Here is a 21,004-nt window from a genome sequence, read left to right on the forward strand (position 1 = left end):
ACTTCCAACCGACGGGGACTTTTCGAATTTCTTTGCATCGCATTCTGCATTCCGACTCGTTGGTCAACCAGGGCATCCCAAAGGGGATGATTTGGTCTCAAGAATCTTTGTTCTTCCTCCTCTTCTTCCTTGGGGGTTTTGTGTGGCCGTTAGGATGGTGGTGATTATGATCATCCGGATTTTCGCTTCCATGATCGTGGCCATGGTCATGACCATTTCCATCTTCCGGTTCTGGACTGCTTCTTGGGCTGACGTCTGCGGCAATAAAATCGCCGGCAAGTGTGGAAAACGTATCCTCGGCGGGGACAAACTTGACGCGAACGCGTCGCACCCCGCGGACTTTGGATCCTGCCCTTTGGCGGACGGCATCCTCAATTGTCTCCATTTGCTGTAGGGTGAAATCTCGGGGCACAGCCAGTTCAATGTCGATGAGGTAATTTTGACCAGATTTAACTCCTTGGATGTCTCTGATCTCCGTTTCGTGGCCATACGTGACGGCTGGAATGTCCTTCGCCGCGTCACCCTTCAAGGCTTTTGTCACCGCGTTGTGGACCGAAGACTTAACCTCGTCGTCCACAGTAACATCAGCAAGTTCGAGCAATGCCGTTTTGGTATTGTTCCACCCCGCTCTTATGACCATGGCCGATATAATCAATCCTCCAACAGGATCTAACCATGAAGCGTCGGTGAAAACATGTGCTCCGCCAATGGTGGCAAGGGCGACGATGCTGGTCAAAGAATCAATGCGATGGTGGACGGCATTCGATGCTAGAACAGAAGATTTCCGCTCTCGGGCAATTCTCATGGCTAGTTTACGTTAATAATTCGAACAATCACCCGTTCGGAAAGACTTACTTGCTCGGTAAAGCCACTCCTTGACTGCGATGGAGCCGGCCGCCAGCCACGCCGCATTGAGATCTGGTAACGAAGGCCCGTGGCTGTGGCCGTGTCCAAGGAGTGACAACAGCCCATGCGAATGCTCCGCGTGCTCCTGCGCCGGACCGACAGCATCGAAGAAAAACTGTGCATAGAGAGCATCCAAACCATTGAATCCAATGCCAATTCCACCAAAGAGAAGCAGGCCACTGACACCGAGAGCACCCAAGCTTTCGACCTTGCCATAACCGCTGGGGAATCGAGAGCTTGCTGGTTTGAGGGACCAAGAGATTGTAGCGAGGGTCATGAAGTCGGAGACCAGGTCAGTTAAGGCATGGAAGCCATCTGCGATCAGTGCTTGAGAGTGAAAGAGGTACCCCCCAATCCCCTTGCCAATAGCCATCCCCAAATTGACGAACAGCCCTATCCTTGTGATTCGCACTCCCGCATCTTTTTTATTTCTTGATGTCAGATAGGTCGTGTCATGAGCGTGTCCATGGCCATGAGAGTGACCTCTCGACTGAGTTTGGGTATAGGTCTGCGTAGTCGACATCGGGAAAGGTATTAGATCGAGGGAAACGCGGGTAATCGTGGGAAGCTTGGACCCCGGACCTAGGAGGATGGCAGAGGAGTGTTTATTTAAGGACAGACGGCTTGCATGTCTGCATCCCCCTTTTCTCAACAAATTGGTGTTCGTGTACGATCGCTGGCAAAATGAGAGGTGTCGCGTTTCAGCGCGGAGGAAATGCGTCAGCGGCATTGGGGCTAACGCATAGAGAGTCAGGGAGACGGCCTCCGACACGTAGGCGAATGCGTAAGTCGTTCAAGAAAAATTTGTCCTTTCAGCCCATGCTGCTTGTCGGTCAATGGGCATGGCCAAAGAGGCCTATGGGGCTAGAGCAGCCATGATGTTGCTGAATATTGCAGAAGACCTAATTGGACGGAGAGGTTCTCTGCTAGCCTACGCGGGCTTCCAACAGCAGAACAAGCAATTGAAAGCAAAAAATAAATAAATTCTAGATCAGATCAAACGATAACGCATTTCTTATGCCCCCAGCGGAAATAAGTCACAGGGAATACTCGGACATCTACTCGCCCGAAGCGCAACACATCGCTTCTCGCCCTTCAGGCATTATCTTCACCGCCTTACAGCCCTCTCCCCTTACAGTAGGTTCCCCATGAACCCGCCAGCGATCATGCCGACGGAGACAACCGCATGTGGCGAGTAATCGCTCTGGCTAAACCCGATTTCTCGGTCGTCAATGCTAGAAAGCTATGGTCACCTGCCACCCTGTCAAATATCTTCTCGGCTCTTTCTTCGAAGATAGAATGCATACAAGGCTCACTCCATGAGACATTATTTTGGATATGGATCAAGTTGGCTGCATTCTCCAGACCAATGACGTTGGAGAAGGCAGTTCGCCGTGCTATTGTTGATGGAAGGTGTAACCGTCAACTACTTCGACCTCTCCAGAATTGATCGAATCAGGATTAAACAAGCAATCTTGAGGTAGGTGCGAGGTGAACGGGGTTCCCGAGGATAACTGGTCTTCGTCCATATCGATCTGCGAAGCTGCCCGAACCGTGATCGCTCAGACGACGGTGGGGAAGATATACCTCCTTTTGCAGTCTGGAAAGCCACATTCCTGACACTCGGCCTGCAAGTTCGACGTCGACATGACGGGTTTTGATCCTAGTCGGCGCTCAGCTCTTCTATTCGAGACGTGAGATGCTATGCAAACAGCATCCGTTGATCGCAATTTACCCAAGGCAACCTGTGCGAGAAGTTCGGGGTGCAGATATCGAGACGCTGCAAACCAGCGATGTCGAGAGACGCCTCCCTCCCGCCTCCGCCTCCCGGGCATTCCCGATTAGGCAATCTCTGATGTCTATACTAATGCACGATCCATCCAGTGTTTCATGCACAATGCCACCTCCATAGAGTCATCCGACAAAACGATTTCTGTCGTCTGTGAGGGACCTTTTTGCCTGTGAAAAGACTCGCTCCACATCCGCCAACATTGCTGGGATAGGACATGAAAAGCCCATTGACCAAGTAACAGAGTGGATGTTGAGAACGTCGACGATGAGTAGAGGTTGATTGTGAGAAACCTCAATACCTACCCCACAGCCAAGACCATAAGCGAGATTAAAGAAGGCGATGGGAGACGCCTGTCGACGAGGAGAAGGAGGCGGATGCGGAGGCGAAGAGGTAGGGAGGCGCCTCTCGACAACGCTGCTGCAAACTGTTCTCAAAATCCCTCTGTGAAATCAAAGATGGCTCTGATTCTTGGTGTGGCATCAGTTCCTCCAATCTGTCTCAGTGCGGTTTCTTTCCGGACTCTATGCTCAAAATGGTTGCCAGGGACCACGACAGAGCTTACGTGGAACATTCATGTTGGGAGAAAAGGAATCAGGAGACGTGCAAAAGGTTCAAATTAACACCTTTCTTTGCTGGGATTGGAGATTACCTGCTCGATGAGAAGATTAGGAGGCACGTTCTATCTACATATTTCTCATTCAGTTCAATGGACCTGAGTAACTCCGTCAGGTCGAATCAACGCTGGTACCTTGATGACGAGCCCTTGAAGCCTATACAATTACCTGTGTGGATACTACGCACGACGTGCGACACAAAAGACACGCGTTAGCCATAACCGGATAAGTAACCATTCCGAGCTCTTACGGCTTTTTTCCCATTTACAGCTTTACCCGAGCTTGGGCGACAGAGTTCTTCTAGAGGTAACATCATAATGCCCATGTCCAACGTATCCACTGATTGGATGCACCATTCACATGCAAGCACAATTGATTCTACCTTATGTTAATGCAGGGGCTTTGGTCCGATATTGATCCATAGTCTGCTATTTATCCTGCTGCCCGCAACGAAGGACGTTGTTCTGGGCCCGTCCTTCCATTCGACACCAATTTGCTTCCCATCTACGAGTTCTATGTCGTGCATCACAGCTATCAGCAGTCAATGACGTGAAAATAAGTACTAACGGCATGATCACAACGAGAACGATCGTTCCAAGTCTTCAGTCAGAGGAGGAAAATATATACAATTCTCCCCCGATACAAGCATTTGGTAGAGCATCTGGTCGGGGTTTTTGCTTCCTTTTGTTCAAAGCGGCAGCTCTAGCGGACTTGGCTCCTGTGCAGCTCCCAAGACTGAAATCTCCATGCCATGAACTTCCCAAGATGCAAAGGTGCGACTGGCCGATCGTCCCAAACAACGCCGCAAACAAGGTGTATCGGCGGTATTCACCCCAACACGCGTAAGATACGTGTTTGTCGCTGCGATTTACTGTCGATGCTCATCGCTCATCACCAGCAGAGGAACACTTTCGTGGACTCGGCCTCCGGGTGTTGTGCAAAGAATGGCGCAAGTCCGAGACCAGATACCATATGAATCTGTCGTTCTCAGGCTCGTCGGGTTCATGACGTTGATGAGATTAGTTGTGAATGAGCCCGCAGCCGATGAATTTGTCAGGTATTCATGTACGAGAATCGTTGAGGGAGCACCGATTCCTCGTCTTCGCCTGTTTTGCCGGTATTGCATATTCACAATATTCGCACAGATGTCATAATATTTGGACAAATCCACCCTCAAATTCAAAGTTATGCTGGGGAAACGACCTTGAATGCTGCGATGGTGCTGCACCTTGGATGTCGGTTGGAGGTCTTCGAGGCCAGTACATGTCCATGTGTAATGAAAGGAATAATGCTGCTTACCATCAGCACCCCAAAAAGACTGTCAGAGGACCCAATTCTTCTTGGGCAAGTGCATATTGCTGCTCTAGCATTCTCGTCTCGATGTGACTAAGAGCAGTTGAAGTCCTGTTTCGAATTTCTTGTGAAGGAATGCAAGATGGAAGAAAAGGCAGTAGGAGAATCAGCCATTGTTACATCATCGCAACCAATGTTTGTACGGCGCTGAAAAGCAGGATGAAATAGACCACGCTGTCTCAAAATACCAACTCGAAAAGGTGTCTACCATTGTGTCAGGGCTATCCATTTGGCATAAGAGATGATTGCTCTTATTGTCATTCGGAGAGGGGAGCGGCATTCTGGTTGAGGCCGCGGTCGTCTTCCAGAGATGTATGTATCTAGCCACCTGATTTAAGTCATGATGAAATGTTTTTAAGTGGTCCTTCTCGTAAGTACAAGCAAATGAGCGGAAAGAGTAGGATATCCACACACCATTCCGTGGCCTTCGTTGTAAGAGTCCGCTCAAACCTAGGCTTTGGTGTAGGGCCCAATGAGGCAGGTGGGCCAGTTGCTTCAGCCTCGCTCATGCTTGTCGGTGTGCGTTACATAAACGCGCAGAGATCGATATATACAGCCAACAAGACACTTGGCTCATTGCTAAATCAAATTCCTCTCAATTGCCGTACTTCTTGGTCCATCTACCGACGAGCATGGAGTATTGTTTTAGAGCGGATGCTTCCTCAAAATCCTACTAATGCTCCATTCCTGAGATCGCAATTCAATTCAAGCCAAGACCAGAGTCCATTTCGCTGAACAGTCTTCGAGTGGCCTTCAGAGCTATTCCCGAACAGATCTCTCGACTTGATTCTCGGTAATCTTCGCATTACTGGGTTTTCTGTGCGACACCTTTTGTCGGCCTGCAGGCTTTCTACCAAAACAGAATATTCGCCTCCTTTTTTTTTCTCCAGGACGCTAACAGCAGAGTCAATGAAACTGTGTGTTGAATCCGATGTAGTTTTTGAACGGACAACGGGATCGCAAGCTCTGAAGTTGCCAGTTCGGGGAAATTCTGAGATCTGGATATGATCTCAACGACAAAGCCATAAGAGATGTTTGCTTCGAAGCCCAGTATTGCCTGGTAATCTACATGTGTTTGCTCATAGCTAGACTGCTAAAGTCAGTCAAGGACAAGTTACCCACAGATGTCATCCACAGGAGAAGCTAGGGGACTATATCTGATGTTCAAAGATCGTGCGCCTACTGATGAAGTCGATTGTGACGTTCTGGTAGTTCAGAGGTCGCCATCAATTGCTCGCATTAATCGGAATATATGATTAGCGACTCTCGTCCTTGATTGAACCCGGAGAGGTAAAGTAAGGTCAAAAGGTTGGTGGTTTGGGTAATTGAATGACAAAGACCAGCGCTTTCTCGATTTGCAGTGGACACTATAATACAACACTTTCTTATCCAATTTCACCTGTTCTGCGTTTCCATGATTTTCTTCGTCGCTGCTATGCTTCAAGAACACGTCTTACACAATATGTTGTCCCATCACAATCCAACATCATCCTGGCAAATCGACGAACTTCGTTCATACATCCTCCGACATCATGGTTTCATAGCTCGGAAGCAGTGAATCGAAGAAATTCCTCATGTCGAAGCCAACCGGGATCTCTGGACTTCCTATCCAGTTGAAATTGTCATTTGGGTAATGTAGAAGATCCGACCTGTTGGGGGTGGTGATAGTTGACGAATTGGTTCTAGTAGGGTATGACTGCTGCGAAAAAGGAGATTGTTAGAATGAACTGCACTGGTAAAGGGAGAGGGGAAGACAAGAGGAACATATTATTAGGTGAAAAAAAAAAAAAAAAAAATACACCACATACTGCTGGTGAGACTTGGAATGCAGGTGCCATTCGATCATCAACTGGGCTAGTTTGAGGAATGGATGGGACATCCGGTGCTATGGTTGGCGTATCTCTTGTCGTAGATGTAGAGGTGAGCCGGATACCCGTCTGCACCTCTCGAACATATTGTCGAGCAATGTACGCGAACTCTGAGAGTTGTGAACTCGGCAACGAACCTCCTGTTGCATACTCGAGCCGGGAAAAATGTCCTGCTGCCACATCTAGCAATGCTAGATTGTTCCTCGTCTCGGTGTGCGTCGGGTTATGCACGACCAGGTCGAACAAGATAAAAAGTGCAGACAGTGGCATGACACCCAGAATCCTGGTAGGGTCATGTTAGCCTCTCGAGACTCTCAAATCACATTGGGGGGAAGGAAATCCTCGTACCAGATTTGGGTATACGCTTTAGTGTCAATATACCTTGTGAGTTCGATAACGTGGCGTGCCGCTTGCATGAGTGTATTTTTCGTCTCTTGTCGCTGTGCACAGGGTGCGTCTGCGTCGACTTGGAGCGCCAGACGAGAAACTGCAATAAGCATTGCATAGTATGAGAAGTATGTTCTCAGAGCAGCTGTCAAGCGGCAACGGTTGGACATATGCTGTGTTCGGAACGGTTCCCCTGGTCGAAATTCAAGCGGAATGGACATTCTCCACCGCTCCAAGTCGTCTATCACACTCGCAATGGCAATTCGATGCTGCTCACTCGAGTTTAGTGTCGCGCTGATGGAGAATAACTTTTCGTAGGCTTGAGATCTCAGCCTAGCAAAGCGAGCGGATGATAAAAAGTCGTCATAACCATCGAAGACAGCTTCTGGGGCCTCAGGAATAGGTGTCCCAACATCATAATCACTTATCACCTAAAGAAGAATCAAAACGTGGACGCTGGATGATTGTCTGTGAGGTCACGCAGCCTTACCGAGCTCCTCCCACATTCAAATGCAATCATCTTCTCGACAGTATAGATGACCCAGAAGGTGCGGCCTTGAAACGGATTATCTCCAGCCAGTGGAGAGGCTCTGTTATATCGTAAGGCCAGCGCCATTCTGGCGGCCTCCGATATGAGCATCTCCTCGATTTGAATACAAGACAAGCTTGTTGCGAAAATACTCTAAAACCTGGTCAGCGATGAAAGCATTGAGACGAGGGAGGATCGATAATACCCACCATTGCAGTGACAGCCTAGAACATGTCAGCCCGAATAATACTTTCCGGAGACGGCTTCCACACATACCTGAACGCCGGTCAAAGTCTCTTGAGGGATCATGAGTTCGGGTAAGAGCCCGAGCGCGATTTGGAAGTAGGTCCAGGCTTTGCCTTTCCCCGGGTCAAAGGCACCTTCCTCGCGAAATTGGCACCCAAGAGCCAAGACGCTGTGGTAAAGGGCAGAGAAAGGGGCGTTAAGTTTCAGAAACTCAGAAAGTTGGGGTTGTCGTGCCTTTTCCTCAAATTCCTTGCGATCCAGGAAGGGATATAATGGATGTACTTCGTCAAAATATGCTACTGTGAAATCAGATCCCAGGCACTTCAAGCGACGAAATTTGATGGACTACCATTGATATATTGCGCACAAGACTCTGGTGATAGCGGCGCCTGAGATGTTGGTCCTTTGAACTTGATGGTTGATCCGGTCGATCCGGTCGATCTACCATTGCGATTCATGCGGAAATTAATCTCCGTCGTGATGGTCTGGATCAGATCTTTGAGCCTGGTATGCCCTAGTCGATGAGAAACTGAAGTAATCCGACTCTCCGAGAAGATAGCCAGGTTGGTACTCGCAACTGGTAACTGTTATGAGATATGACGCTGCGAAGCAGAGAGGAGGTTGAATGTACCATAATGGTCATGCGCCTGTCATGGTGACGTTAGTGTTCGGATATCCTTACGATGATTCGGATCCGGTCTTGTCGACTTAACAAGTCTGACCTTGAACAGAGAGTTTACATCTCTTCCCCTCCCACCAGCGTGGCGATTCTCTAAGAGATGCTCTATGTACAGTTTGGAGTTCTTCAATGGGGACTCATGATGTGGTGGACCTTCCTCTAGGAGCAAGCTTCTCCAAGGCTGAGCGGGACTCACGCATGATATTGACGGTAGTCCATCAGCGAGCGGAGATGTACCTTGACAACTTAGCTTCACCGGATCACAGCTGGTTCAACATACCGTGTGTCCGCCTAAGTCGTCGCTTGTTGTGACTGAAGTGACACTGCACTCCACGTCTCTGTTTTGACCGTTTGATTAGATCACCATAATGCAGATAGCCGAGGAGAGCTTGACAAGCCGAACTCACCAGGCAATTGGTGCAAGGGGAAGGGGTGGAAGCTTCGGCTCCTAAGGTCCTCATCAACACCGTGCTGCGCTTCGGTGTGCGCCTATCATCACTTACTCACGCATCGGACTTTGCGACCTTTGCAGTCGTCACATGTTCGGGATAGCTTGGACTGCAGCTCCGAGTGTGGCTGCATTCCGGAAAAAAAGGGGGAAAGAAATGATGTTCGATCACGGGTGGTCAACCTCCTTGAATGAAAGCCATCGTCCAGGCGGGTGAGATCGAGCTGAACATCTCGGAAGTCGGACCTTTATGTCGAGGCTGAAAATCATGCGTATTCCGTATCGCATCACGCCACAGTACCAGCATTCGAAGCCCGAATATCTCGGAAGTCGGACGTCGAGCCAGCTTGGCAAAAAAAAAGTGCACCTCCAACCAGGTCCTTTGAAGAAGTTGTGATATTGTATCCCACTTTGATAGAGAGAATATGGTAGTTGTATTGAAGAAGCCAATGATTGGGACTTTCCCTTCACAGAGATTATTTCATGGCTTCACGACCCCAAAAATCTCATGGTAGAGGATGAAAAATGGGGTCGGGAATGATTCAAGTGGTCATTAATGTGGTCTTCCAGCCTGCTGGCCGAGGCTATGAATATTGGTGGCGTACTAAGCTGGCAGCAATGGTTCACTCTATCCCGGATGGACAAGGACTAGTTTCACTACTCGTTGTTCAGCTCTCTCTCGTATCGTTCCTTTAAGGAGGCCCACTGGCCTGTTCCGCACGTTGCGATCAATTCGCGACCAGCGCCAGCGTGTTCCCGATGTCTCCAGAATCGGAGCAAATATCTGCCTAACCTCGAAAGCATGTGATATGCCACCGGAACAACTTATCGGCCCTTCACTATGGTGGACTCCACCACGTCGTGGAGTAGGTCAGTTGTAGCGATGAGGGCTTTCTGACGCTTCTTAAAGATCCGTATTTGTTACACGTTACCGAGAAATATCATGCTTCAGAGCATGTGAGGGCTGTTAGCAAGTTCACCTTAGTAAGACTATGATCGGCGGGGTTTAACATAGACGAAAAAAGCGTCGTAAATTCTCATGAAAAGACTCACATCGGGAAGGATGTACAACTAGTCGCCGTCACGAAGGTGATCCGACGAATCCATCATTATCCTCCCCGTTCGCCTGGAACGATAGGTCCAAGTAGTTCGTATTTAGAAAAGAGATAGCATGACGGAGACGTCAGAGGCTCCTGGGCCCCCATTTCTGCATCAAGAGTGATGACAGAAGTTTGTCTTCATTGCCCAGTGCAATGCATGTCCCTGGAAACGAGGGCCCCTACTAGGCCAGAATGTGTCAGTTTTAGAACGTAGGTCTCCACGAGTTCTCCGATGGCCGAGAATTGGCCTTCTAATCGTGTTCGGAATGAGATTAATGGGCAGCATTTGCCCCGAAAGAAACTCACGTCATGTGTTTGTTGGCTTCACGGGAAGGACCCGCACAGCCTTTTTTAAAGATGTTTTCCCTTCGCTTGCGAGATACGGGAATTTCACTCTTCGTCCATATCTCTGCATTGCAAAGCCATCGGATTCAAACCAAGAAATGAAATCGATGCCTGCCGAAACCTCGGGGCAAAGTGATGGTCCAAGAAGTGATCCGGTTTGGTCGGAGAGTGAGCGAGAACAATTGACGCGCATTGCAACGGACCAGTCTGTGCGATCTGGTAGGGCATCTCGGAAACAAGGTTCCAACGAGAAAATCTATACGTCTCCCGAGCTGGACCCCACGAGCAACAGTTTCGACCTGGCGCTATGGATGAAAGCTCAGTTGAAAGCGTTCGAAGATGGAACCGCCAAGCCTGGGAATACCGGGGTGATCTTCAAGAACATGGCCGTCCATGGCTCCGGTGCCGCGGTCAAACTTCAGCAAACGGTCGGGTCAGTCCTATCAGCTCCACTGCGCCTCAAAGCAATTTCAGAAAGTCAGAAGACACATAAGACGATTTTGCAGAACTTTGACGGCCTCGTTAAACGAGGCGAAATGTTGCTGGTCTTGGGTCGGCCGGGAGCCGGGTGCTCAACATTTCTCAAGTCCATTGCCGCCACCACGGATGGTCTGAAGATTGATGAAGCCGCTTCGATCCATTACGACGGAATACCGCCAAAAATAATGAAAAACGAGTTCAAAGGGGAGATTCTGTACAACCAAGAAGTTGAGAAACGTAAGCGGTTGCACCAATTGATAGCCGTCGAGCTAAGAAAAGACCTCCAGATTTCCCTCATCTCACCGTCGGCCAGACTTTAGCATTCGCCGCCGCCGCGAGGACTCCGAAAAGCCGAGAACCCGGAGTCTCCAGACAAGATTTCATCACCCATGTGAGAGACGTGGTAATGGCGGTCTTTGGCCTCTCTCACACCGTCAATACCAAGGTCGGCTCAGACTATGTGCCAGGAGTCAGCGGAGGTGAAAGAAAACGAGTTTCGATTGCCGAAATGGCTCTGGCTGGCGCGCCCCTGTGCTGCTGGGATAATGCCACTCGGGGTCTCGATTCAGCTTCGGCCTTGGAATTCGTCAAAGCATTACAGCTGAGCTCCCGATTCTTTCGCGCGACACATCTCGTCGCGGCTTACCAGGCATCTCAAGCGATGTACGACAGCTTTGACAAGGTGATGGTTCTCTACGAAGGCCGAGAAATATTCTTCGGACCCGTCTCCGAAGCAAAGCCATTTTTTGAGCACATGGGCTGGCATTGTCCGCCGCGTCAGACGGCATGTGACTTTCTCACGAGCATAACAAATCCCCGCGAACGACAAGCCAAGGAAGGGTTCGAATGCCGTGTACCGCGGACGGCCGCAGAGTTCGAAAGCTATTGGAGAAGTAGTGTTGACTACAAAATTCTTCAGGCACAGCTTTCCACGTACGAAGAAGAATTTCCATGTGGAGGTCCCAGCGTCGAGGAGTTCAAAGAGAGCAAACATCAGCGACAGGCAAGACATACGAGACCGGACTCTCCATACACCATCAGCATCCCCATGCAAGTCCGACTGTGCACCACCCGCGCTTATCAGCGAATATGGAATGACAAGACGTCCACGATCACGACCGTTGGTGGAAACATCTTCATGTCCCTGATCATCGCATCTCTCTTTTACGGCACCCCTTTTGGGACGCAGGCATTCTTTGCGAAGAGCTCTCTCCTCTTCTTTGCTATCTTGCTTAATTCGCTCTTGACCGTGACGGAGATTAATGCGCTCTACAAACAACGATCAATCGTCGAGAAGCACGCTTCTTACGCCTTCTATCATCCTTTCGCGGAGGCGTTAGCCGGGGTCATCAGCGACATAACAATAAAGCTGGTTTCGGGCGTTATTTTCAACACCATCACCTACTTCCTCGGAGGATTGAGGTATGATGCTGGGGCATTCTTCATATTTTTTCTCATCAACTTTGCCGCTCTCTTGTCTATGAGTGCCATCTTCAGAACCATTGCCGCTGCTACCCGGACCATACCTCAAGCTCTCGCGATTGCCGGCGTGGTCCTGCTTGCTGTCGTTATCTACACGGGATTTGTCATTCCACGACCCAATATGCATCCATGGTTTAAATGGATTACCTGGATAAATCCTTTGGGATATGCTTACGAAGCCCTCATCGTGAACGAGTTTCACGGGAGAGACTTTCCTTGTTCTAATGTTATTCCCGCGTATCCGGGTTTCTCCACCGGGTCCAGCAATACGTTCGTCTGTGGCGAGAAGGGGGCCATACCAGGAGAGCTTTTTGTCAACGGGGACAGGTATCTAGAAGTAAGCTATGGCTACCAATACGCTCACTTGTGGCGCAATTTCGGCATTCTGCTTGCTTTTCTTTTCTTTTTCCTCATCAGTTATTTAGTAGTCACCGAACTCAACTCGCACGAGAAGTCAACGGCCGAGTCTTTGGTCTTCAGAATCGGCCATGTGCCGAAGTCGGTCCAGCAAGGAATTATGGACAAGGAAGCTAAAGCTGTGGTTTCCGATCCTACTCCTGGTGAAGGAAATGGGCTGGATGTTCTTGCAGCACAAAACGACATTTTTACGTGGCGAGATGTTTGCTATGATATTAAAATCAAGAACGAACCCCGGCGATTACTTGACGGTGTCAGTGGCTGGGTGAGGCCGGGAACCCTGACGGCGTTGATGGGGGTCTCAGGAGCAGGCAAGACTACGCTTCTTAACGTGTTGGCCCAGAGAGTGTCCGTTGGGGTGATCACCGGGGACATGTTAGTCAACGGAAGTCCTCGCGACCGGAGCTTCCAACGGAAAACTGGATATGTTCAGCAGCAAGATCTCCACTTACATACATCGACGGTACGAGAAGCCCTGAGGTTTTCGGCTTTATTGCGTCAGCCAAAGACGACAAGTACTAAGGAAAAGTATGAGTTCGTTGAGGACGGTAAGTTTATTATTATCCTATGCGATGTCTTTACTGACCCTTCCTAGTAATTCGTATGTTGAATATGTCGGATTTTGCCGAAGCTGTTGTTGGCACTCCTGGTGAAGGCCTCAACGTCGAGCAGAGGAAGTTACTGACCATCGGTGTCGAGCTCGCGGCCAAACCTGCGCTTCTCCTCTTCTTTGACGAACCCACCTCTGGTCTCGATAGCCAATCGTCGTGGTCCATTATTTCATTCCTTCGAAAGCTCGCGGATAATGGCCAGGCTGTCTTATCCACCATCCATCAACCCTCGGCGATTTTATTCGAGCAATTTGACCGCTTGTTATTCCTGGCCCAGGGTGGCCGAACCGTGTATTTTGGAGATATTGGCCCGGATTCTACGATTCTGCTAGATTACTTTCACAGGAATGGTGCTCGGAAGTGCAATGAGAGTGAAAACCCAGCAGAATATATCCTCGAACTTGCCGGCGCAGGGGCATCCAATGAAGCTAAACAGGACTGGCCAGCCATATGGCGAAATAGCCCTGAAGCTAGTACGGTGGTATCTGAGCTCAACCGTCTCCATCAGCAGCTAAGAGAAGAGCACGCACGGGATCCTCCTCAGTCCGAAAGCCAGGCTGAATTCGCCACTCCATTTTGGGATCAATTAGTTGCCGTCACTATTCGAGTTTTCCAGCAATACTGGAGGACTCCCACCTATATCTACGGCAAATACACTTTGGGCATTGCTTCAGCTCGTGAGTTTCCCCCCTTCCTCCCCTTCGTTATGTGGGCAAGCCTCGAACTTCTGTCGCTGACTGAATCTCTCTAGTCTTCGTTGGCTTCTCGTTCTACCTTCCTGGAACATCGATACAGGGCCTCCAATCCTTCATCTTTGCGATTTTCATGATCACCGCCATATTCGCCGCCCTGGTCCAACAAGTCATGCCTCAATTTATCTTCCAACGAGACTTGTACGAGGTGCGCGAACGGCCGTCAAAAACATACCACTGGGCAGCCTTTATGATAGCCAATATCCTCGTTGAAATCCCATACTCGATCTTTCTCGGCATCCTCGTCTTCGCCGCATTCAGTTATCCCGTCTTCGGTATCACTTCGTCAGAATATCAAGGTCTGGTTTTGTTGTTATGCGTCCAATTTTTTGTCTTCGGGTCGACCTTCGCCCATATGGTGGTTTCCGGTCTGCCCGACGCCGAAACCGCAGGCGAAGTCGCAACACTCTTATTCTACTTGACCCTCATCTTCAATGGCGTCTTACTTCCTCGCATCGCACTCCCCGGATTTTGGACGTTTATGTACCGCGTCAGCCCGATGACGTATATCGTCAACGTCATCGCGACCGCCGTCTCAGGCCGCCGGGTCGAATGTGCCAGTAATGAATTAAACATCTTCCAGCCCCCTCCAAACACTACGTGCGGCCAGTACATGGAGAGATATCTACAAAGTCTGTCCCAAAGCGGCGCCGCAGGAACTCTGACCAACCCCGACGCTACGAGTGATTGTGCTTACTGTTCCTTACAGGTGACGGATCAGTTCCTCCAGGCTAGAGATATTAAACCAGACCAACGATGGAGGAATTTCGGTCTCGTTTGGGTTTATATCGCGTTTAACATCTTAGCTGCTGTTTCTTTTTATTACCTCTTCCGAGTGAGGAGATGGAAGAAGCATTGAAAGAAAAGGGGGAACGGGGGAAAGGAAGATCCCCGAGAGCTGAACCTCTTCATTGAGAGGATCCGAATCGATGGCTTCTTTGTCAGATGCTGTCACCTGCGCCGGACCTAGTTCCGTGGGAAGCTGGTCTCGCGGCACTATCGGGACTGGAGAAAATTGCGACAAATATGCGGCCCATGGAAGATCGGGACACTTAGAAGCTCTTGGTCAGAACATAGGTTTCCAACTTGCCCGGATTGGTTCGAAAAGCGAGCATCCAGGCAGTGAAGAGGCCGTTAGGGGAATACAGATTACGGCGCTTCAGAAGGTCTTCCAGAAATGCACTTCCAACTCGAAGATTACCCAGACATCGGCAGCAGGGAGAGTTTCTCGTCCAAAACGTAAGGGCTATGAATCCAGAGAGAAACTGTTGTTGTTCGGAGACGCGGAATCGGCCGATGGGAAATCTAAGCATCTATCAAAAATCGACGGAGTTGATTGAGGGTCGTTATATATCTAGACGGCTGCTAGCACATTCTCTCAATCTATCCGTAGGCCAACGTTCCATGATTTGAGACCACCTAGCCAGAGGTGTTGATATTTTCATGTGGAGCTGCGGGGATCATTGCAGAGATGGTGCAGCAATTGTTTGAGGGATTTCCATCCTGGGCGTTAACGTAAGAAATCCACGCAAACAACGTTGAAGTTTCCTAACGAGGCATGTGGTACAGACCTTTCCCGCGAAATCAGTCCACGTTAATCTCTCTCGTAGACGTCATTTCAGAAAGTCTTATGAAGACCTTTGCTATTGTGGGAGCTTGTGACGCGGACTTTCTGCTATCTCCGCGTCATAGTCGTCTATGACGCGGAGATAGCAAGGTAGGAGACCCGGAGCCGATGGGGAGACCAGAACAGGACTCCAACCCCTCGACCCCGTCGGGAGCCGCCTCTCGACCAGCCCCGCAGAATAAGCCTAGTCTGGTCTTTCTAGGGACTTATGTATATACTAGTCCTTAAAGACTAGTTGAAATATATTCAAGATGGGTAGCAGGACTACCTAATTAGGAATGCCCCGGAGCCGAGAGCGTCGTCGTCGTCGTCGTCGTCTTTTGACGAACGGTGATATAAGGACACTGCTAGTATCTATTCGAGGGACTTTGTCCAGCGCTCGCCCAACAATTATCCGCACCAGCAGACAACCAACATGGCCTCCAATCCTATTGTCTTGATCACCGGTGCCAATACTGGCCTTGGCTTTGAAACAGTCAAGGCGCTGTTCCGCTCATCCAAGAAATATAACGTCTTACTCGGGGGGCGAAGCATTGACAAAGCCAATACTGCAGTCCAAGAGGTGCGAGCAGAATTCCCCCAAAGTTCCAGCGTGGTGGAGGCGGTGCAGGTTGATATCGAGGATGATGGCTCGATTTCCAAGTTCTTTGACCATGTTTCCTCCAAGTATGGACGTCTGGATGTTTTGATCAACAATGCAGGTAAGGCTCCAAAGTCCACCAAAATTTCGGGCTCATTAGTGCATAGGTGGCCAATTCGACCAGCAGTTGGCGGCCGGCAAGATGACCACGCGAGAGATGTGGAACAAATCATGGAACGTCAACACGACCAGTACATACATCCTCACCCATACACTTATGCCTCTGCTGCTAAAATCCTCGGATGCAAGACTCATCTTCATCACAAGCGGCATGTCGACAATGACCGAACACGGAAACCCGCCATCGGCGCTGAATTTGTCTCCGCCAAAGGGCTGGCCTAAGCAAGAGCCCGGCTTCCCAGCCTACCGATCCAGCAAGACCGGCATGAATATGATGATGCGAGAGTGGACCCGAATGCTGAAAGCGGACGGTGTCAAAGTCTGGTGTGTCTCGCCTGGCTTCCTGGCTACGGGGCTCGGAGGCAACCAGGAGATGAACAAGAAGATGGGCGCTCTTAATCCTTCTATCGGGGCGGATTTTGTTCGAGATGTCGTCGAGGGTGCAAGGGATCAGGATGTTGGGAAGGTCATTCGTCGCGATAATGTTCAGCCATGGTAGTTTTAGGGGATGAGTTGGTAGCTGAGAATACGAAATCTATCTGTTGTGGTGGGTCGCTTTATTTAAGACATCCTTCGTAAACGAATGTAGCCTAGCGCGGTCCAGAGTTCTTGGCAGAAATCCACACGAGGCTGCGGTCATGTGATCGTGAATATAGTTTCATGAACGGCGGGATTGAGATACACAGCAGGCCTGAGGAGTGCTGGTACAGAGTGAGTGGATGTACCGGGGCGAAAATATTACTAAGTTGATGAGCTTGTAATAAGAACGAAGTTGACTACGTCGCGGACACCCAGGTGTAGATGGCTGGTTTTCATATGATGAAGCAGGCTCCGCCTTTTGTCCACGACGAGGCTGCCAATCGCCATACTTTCCTAACTCGGATCTTTCCGCGGTTGTGTCCGGGTCGTAACATAGTCGGATGAATTTTGATGTCACTTTCTCCGAATATACAACCTTTCCCACGTCTTCTTGCTGGTCAACGTATTGATCCATGAAAGGTCACAAGTCGCATGCGCGATCGCTCTGGGAGGCGGTTTCCAGCCAACGCGGGATCGACACGACGTGAAATCTCACCATGTCGGACTTTGCGAGCTTGACGGGCAGGTTTCGAGCCTATAAGGATACTCTACGTGAACCGTCAAGGGCAAAAGTGACAAAGCGCCCCCGATAATCCCTGGTGTGCACCCAGTGCAGGAAATCGAAGCTTCGCTGTGATCGAGGTCAGCTATGCGGTAGTTGTGTGAAAAGAGACAAGGCGGCTACCTGCAGTTACCAGAAGCCGACAAATGGGCCAAGAGTTGACACCAGTGGCAGCCGCCATATCGTGGTTGAAGACAGACTGATGCACTTAGAGTCGTTTGTTAAACAGCTGATGCAAAAGCAAAATCAACCGTCGACCCAGTCCGTCAACGATGCGGTGCCGACGCTGTCGGGGTTGTCACTGGAACCAACCCCTGCCCCAATAGGAACTGTTGACCAGGCTGATCAACGTGACCAAATCGACGGGGAGCCAAGGTACGTTGGATCCACGCACTGGTCGAGTATCCTAGACGACATTCACGAGTTGAAGGCCGTTTTTGGGCCGTAGGACGGATGTCGAAGAAGAGGCAGGAGAAACCGAAAGACTACGAGAAGGTCGAGCAGAGGATCCCCTAGCGGTATCATTGTCATCAGGTGGCGAAGTTATATTTGGAGCGTCGCACAACTACTCCCTGCAACAAATCGTTTCCCACCACTTGCCTCCACGACTCGAGGTCGACCGCCTCCTCGCCATCTACTTCCAAGGCGAAACGTACATTGTCCCGTTCATCCATACATACCATTTCCAACGACAATACCGAGAGTTTTGGGCCGACACCGCCAATGTCAATCCTCTCTGGTTGTCGATGTTGTTCTCTATCTGCTGTATGGCGTCCGTGATCAGGGGAGCAACGAGCCCTTATCAAACGACTCCGAATGACTGGGTCAGCGAGAGTTCTCACTTGCATGCTGCCGCCGGACAATGCCTTGTTCTCGGGGAATACCATCGTCGACAGCAATTCGTGGTCGAGGCGCTTGCAATGTATGCCCACTGCAAGAATTTCCAGAGTCTGGATCCGTCTCGAGAAGCTGGAGCCATCCTCGGTATGGTCGTGCGCATGGCGTACGAGATGGGCTACCATCGAGATCCAGACTCGTTTGGATCCTTCACGATATTCGAAGGTGAAATGCGCCGACGATGTTGGGCCGCGTGCAAACAGATGGACCTGATGATCTCGTTCCAACTCGGCCTACCTAGCAATATTTGTCTGGAAGACTGTGACACCAAATCCCCTCGCAACCTTTCCGACGTCGACTTCAGCGCCGAGACAGAGGTGCTTCCTGCGTCTCGATCCGAAAATGAAGCTACACGACTCCTCTGGTTCATTGTCAAAGACAGGCAAATGACCAGTTTCAGCTACGTGTGCAAAGACGCTCTTTCATTCCATGAAAAGTCTGAAATAGAGATAATCCAGCTGGACGAAGAAATCCGACGCATGTACGCAATGGTGCCTGATGTTCTGCGAACTCGTCCCGTTTCCGAGTCGATCGCCGACGACCCATTCCTCATCATGACCAGACTGTACGTCGAATTCATTTATCTGAAAAGCCTCTGTGTCTTGCATCGCAAGTACATGGCTCGAGGGCACGATTTCAGTACCAAGTCCTGTGTTGAGGCTGGAAAACGACTCGTGAGTCAGTTTATTGACATGTACAAGGAATTCTCACCGGGAGGTCAACTGTGGACGGAGCGGTGGATGTTGAGCAGCTTCACCATGAATGATTTCCTTCTCGGCGTCATGGTGTTTTGCCTCGTTGTTCATTCTCGTCGCAAGAGAGGCGCCAGGCATTCCCTCATCGATTCCGCCACAGAGAGGGATGTCCTCCCCTTACTCGAGCAGTCGCACGCTATATGTGTGGAGAAATCCAAGGCCAGCAGAGGTGCTTGACGAGTCGCCCACGCCGTCCGTCTCATCTTGAACGGTGCCAAATCCTCAAACACGTCGAAGGACATAACTTCCCAAATTTCGCCGGTGGCTTCCTCTGATTTACAGCCGAGGGGTGACAACGCACAGAGCGTTGATCTCACATCGCTGTCGTTACAGTCTCAGAATGGCCACGTTCAAGGAGATGACGCATCAGTGGGAGTGCTTGACCCGTTCAGTTTCATGGGCAACGACTTTGAAAACATCGACTGGACGATGGCTGACCCGCAGATCTTGAGTCAAGATGCACCATTTATGGATGCCTTCACGCCTGTGAGAGAAACACACGGTTCAAGGTAGTGAAGCGGCTCATTGTCGCAAATGCGCATCGGGCGGTTTTTCTCAAATTCTGTGCCAAAGCAAACTTTCCTCCAGACATTCACACCATTACCTCCAGCCACAATAACCGTTCACTTTGAGGAAGTAGGCAACTCCGATCGTTTCGGCGCAGTGTCTGAATCCAATTCTAGACGCCCATCTGTCTCAGGTTGGCTGGACGAAATATACGACGCGTACTGCCACTCCGGATGACGATCTGAGGGGGACCTTTGATCCTGAGATTCATGAGGGCCGAGCCTTCCTTAGCACCAACACGTCTATCCTGTCGGCGTCGCAGGAACCAGTACCCAAGAACCACTGCCAATGTCAGTGGGACATCTAGACCGGCACCAAGACCGATGGCCAAACACAAGATGCTGCCATTGTCGGAGCTAGTAGAGGAAGAAGATGAACCAGTTGTCGTTGCTGCTGCTCCAGTGGCGGTTGAGGAGAGACTTGCTGTCGAAGTCGCGGTAGAAGGGAGACTGCCATTTGGCAGAATCGAAGCTGCAAACTGCACCGTGTCTCGTCGAAAGACACCCGGCGAGCTGGCGTTGTCGCAAGTACATCCGCTCAGGCCGTAGCAGCAGAAATACCCAGGCTCTAAATTGCTGCAGGGTGAAATACCACTGCCAACTAGAAAAGACAAGACGTGGTCAGTGGGGGAACATGACAAGAATGAACAGGACAATGCTTGATGATCGCCTGTCCCGGTGTGCACTGGGCAAGGATGATATAGAACCAAACCACTTGATTATCACGTGATCTTCTAGGCGTAAACGCCTGGGACTCAAAAGGGGTAATGCCTAAAGCAACCCAGGATTTAGGGTCCCCTGTACTGGCTAGTCGAGCCCCCCTAGGCATGTGATAGGCACCTCCTAGCTGACCGACCCCTATCAACACACCTGGGATGCTACTCTGTTTTACCTGCCAAGTCCTTCAGGTGTACTAACGAAAAATACCCTGGATTCCACAGTATGCGTGATACACTCTTGTAAACCTTGCTGTATGAATTGATGCATTATCTTCCATTAGAATACTTCTCATGAATATAACCGTACGTTCAATCTCTCTTATGCTTGCCGGGCATCGTAATAGATAGATAAGTAGGTAGGCAGGCAGGTACTGTAGCCAGCAGGAAATGCGACGCGCTAGTCGACCCGCCCGGGGGAAGCGGGAAGAGGTGGGGCCAGCCCGCACAGGATACCCCCTTGTAGCAGAATATCCGCGTCTATACTTATAGCAATACTGAGATGGACTGCACCCTGTACTCTGCGGTCTGTA

General features: G+C 50.1%; 5 protein-coding genes across 5 annotated transcripts; 3 read left to right on the top strand and 2 right to left on the bottom strand.

The window, feature by feature from the left end:
- Positions 1-97: 97 nt before the first annotated feature.
- On the bottom strand, positions 98-1,429 carry Z518_08655 (uncharacterized protein; the record flags this gene model as incomplete). Its single annotated transcript, XM_013414395.1, has 2 exons — positions 98-807; positions 856-1,429. The coding sequence occupies 2 exons, from the start codon at positions 1,427-1,429 to the stop codon at positions 98-100; spliced, it is 1,284 nt and encodes a 427-aa protein (XP_013269849.1).
- Positions 1,430-6,178: 4,749 nt separating this feature from the next.
- Positions 6,179-8,153, bottom strand: Z518_08656 (uncharacterized protein; the record flags this gene model as incomplete). The annotated part of the gene is made up of 6 exons (XM_013414396.1): positions 6,179-6,364; positions 6,474-6,816; positions 6,882-7,351; positions 7,411-7,602; positions 7,726-7,991; positions 8,045-8,153. The coding sequence occupies 6 exons, from the start codon at positions 8,151-8,153 to the stop codon at positions 6,179-6,181; spliced, it is 1,566 nt and encodes a 521-aa protein (XP_013269850.1).
- Positions 8,154-10,365: 2,212 nt separating this feature from the next.
- Z518_08657 (uncharacterized protein) lies at positions 10,366-14,868 on the top strand (the record flags this gene model as incomplete). The annotated part of the gene is made up of 4 exons (XM_013414397.1): positions 10,366-10,984; positions 11,035-13,194; positions 13,242-13,934; positions 14,009-14,868. The coding sequence occupies 4 exons, from the start codon at positions 10,366-10,368 to the stop codon at positions 14,866-14,868; spliced, it is 4,332 nt and encodes a 1,443-aa protein (XP_013269851.1).
- A 1,183-nt stretch (positions 14,869-16,051) lies between these two features.
- Positions 16,052-16,895, top strand: Z518_08658 (uncharacterized protein; the record flags this gene model as incomplete). The annotated part of the gene is made up of 2 exons (XM_013414398.1): positions 16,052-16,337; positions 16,384-16,895. The coding sequence occupies 2 exons, from the start codon at positions 16,052-16,054 to the stop codon at positions 16,893-16,895; spliced, it is 798 nt and encodes a 265-aa protein (XP_013269852.1).
- Positions 16,896-17,472: 577 nt separating this feature from the next.
- Positions 17,473-19,366, top strand: Z518_08659 (uncharacterized protein; the record flags this gene model as incomplete). Its single annotated transcript, XM_013414399.1, has 3 exons — positions 17,473-17,527; positions 17,750-17,912; positions 17,968-19,366. The coding sequence occupies 3 exons, from the start codon at positions 17,473-17,475 to the stop codon at positions 19,364-19,366; spliced, it is 1,617 nt and encodes a 538-aa protein (XP_013269853.1).
- Positions 19,367-21,004: the final 1,638 nt, after the last annotated feature.

Source organism: Rhinocladiella mackenziei (assembly GCF_000835555.1).
Source record: "Rhinocladiella mackenziei CBS 650.93 unplaced genomic scaffold supercont1.6, whole genome shotgun sequence".
NCBI classification, from domain to species: Eukaryota; Fungi; Ascomycota; class Eurotiomycetes; order Chaetothyriales; family Herpotrichiellaceae; genus Rhinocladiella; species Rhinocladiella mackenziei.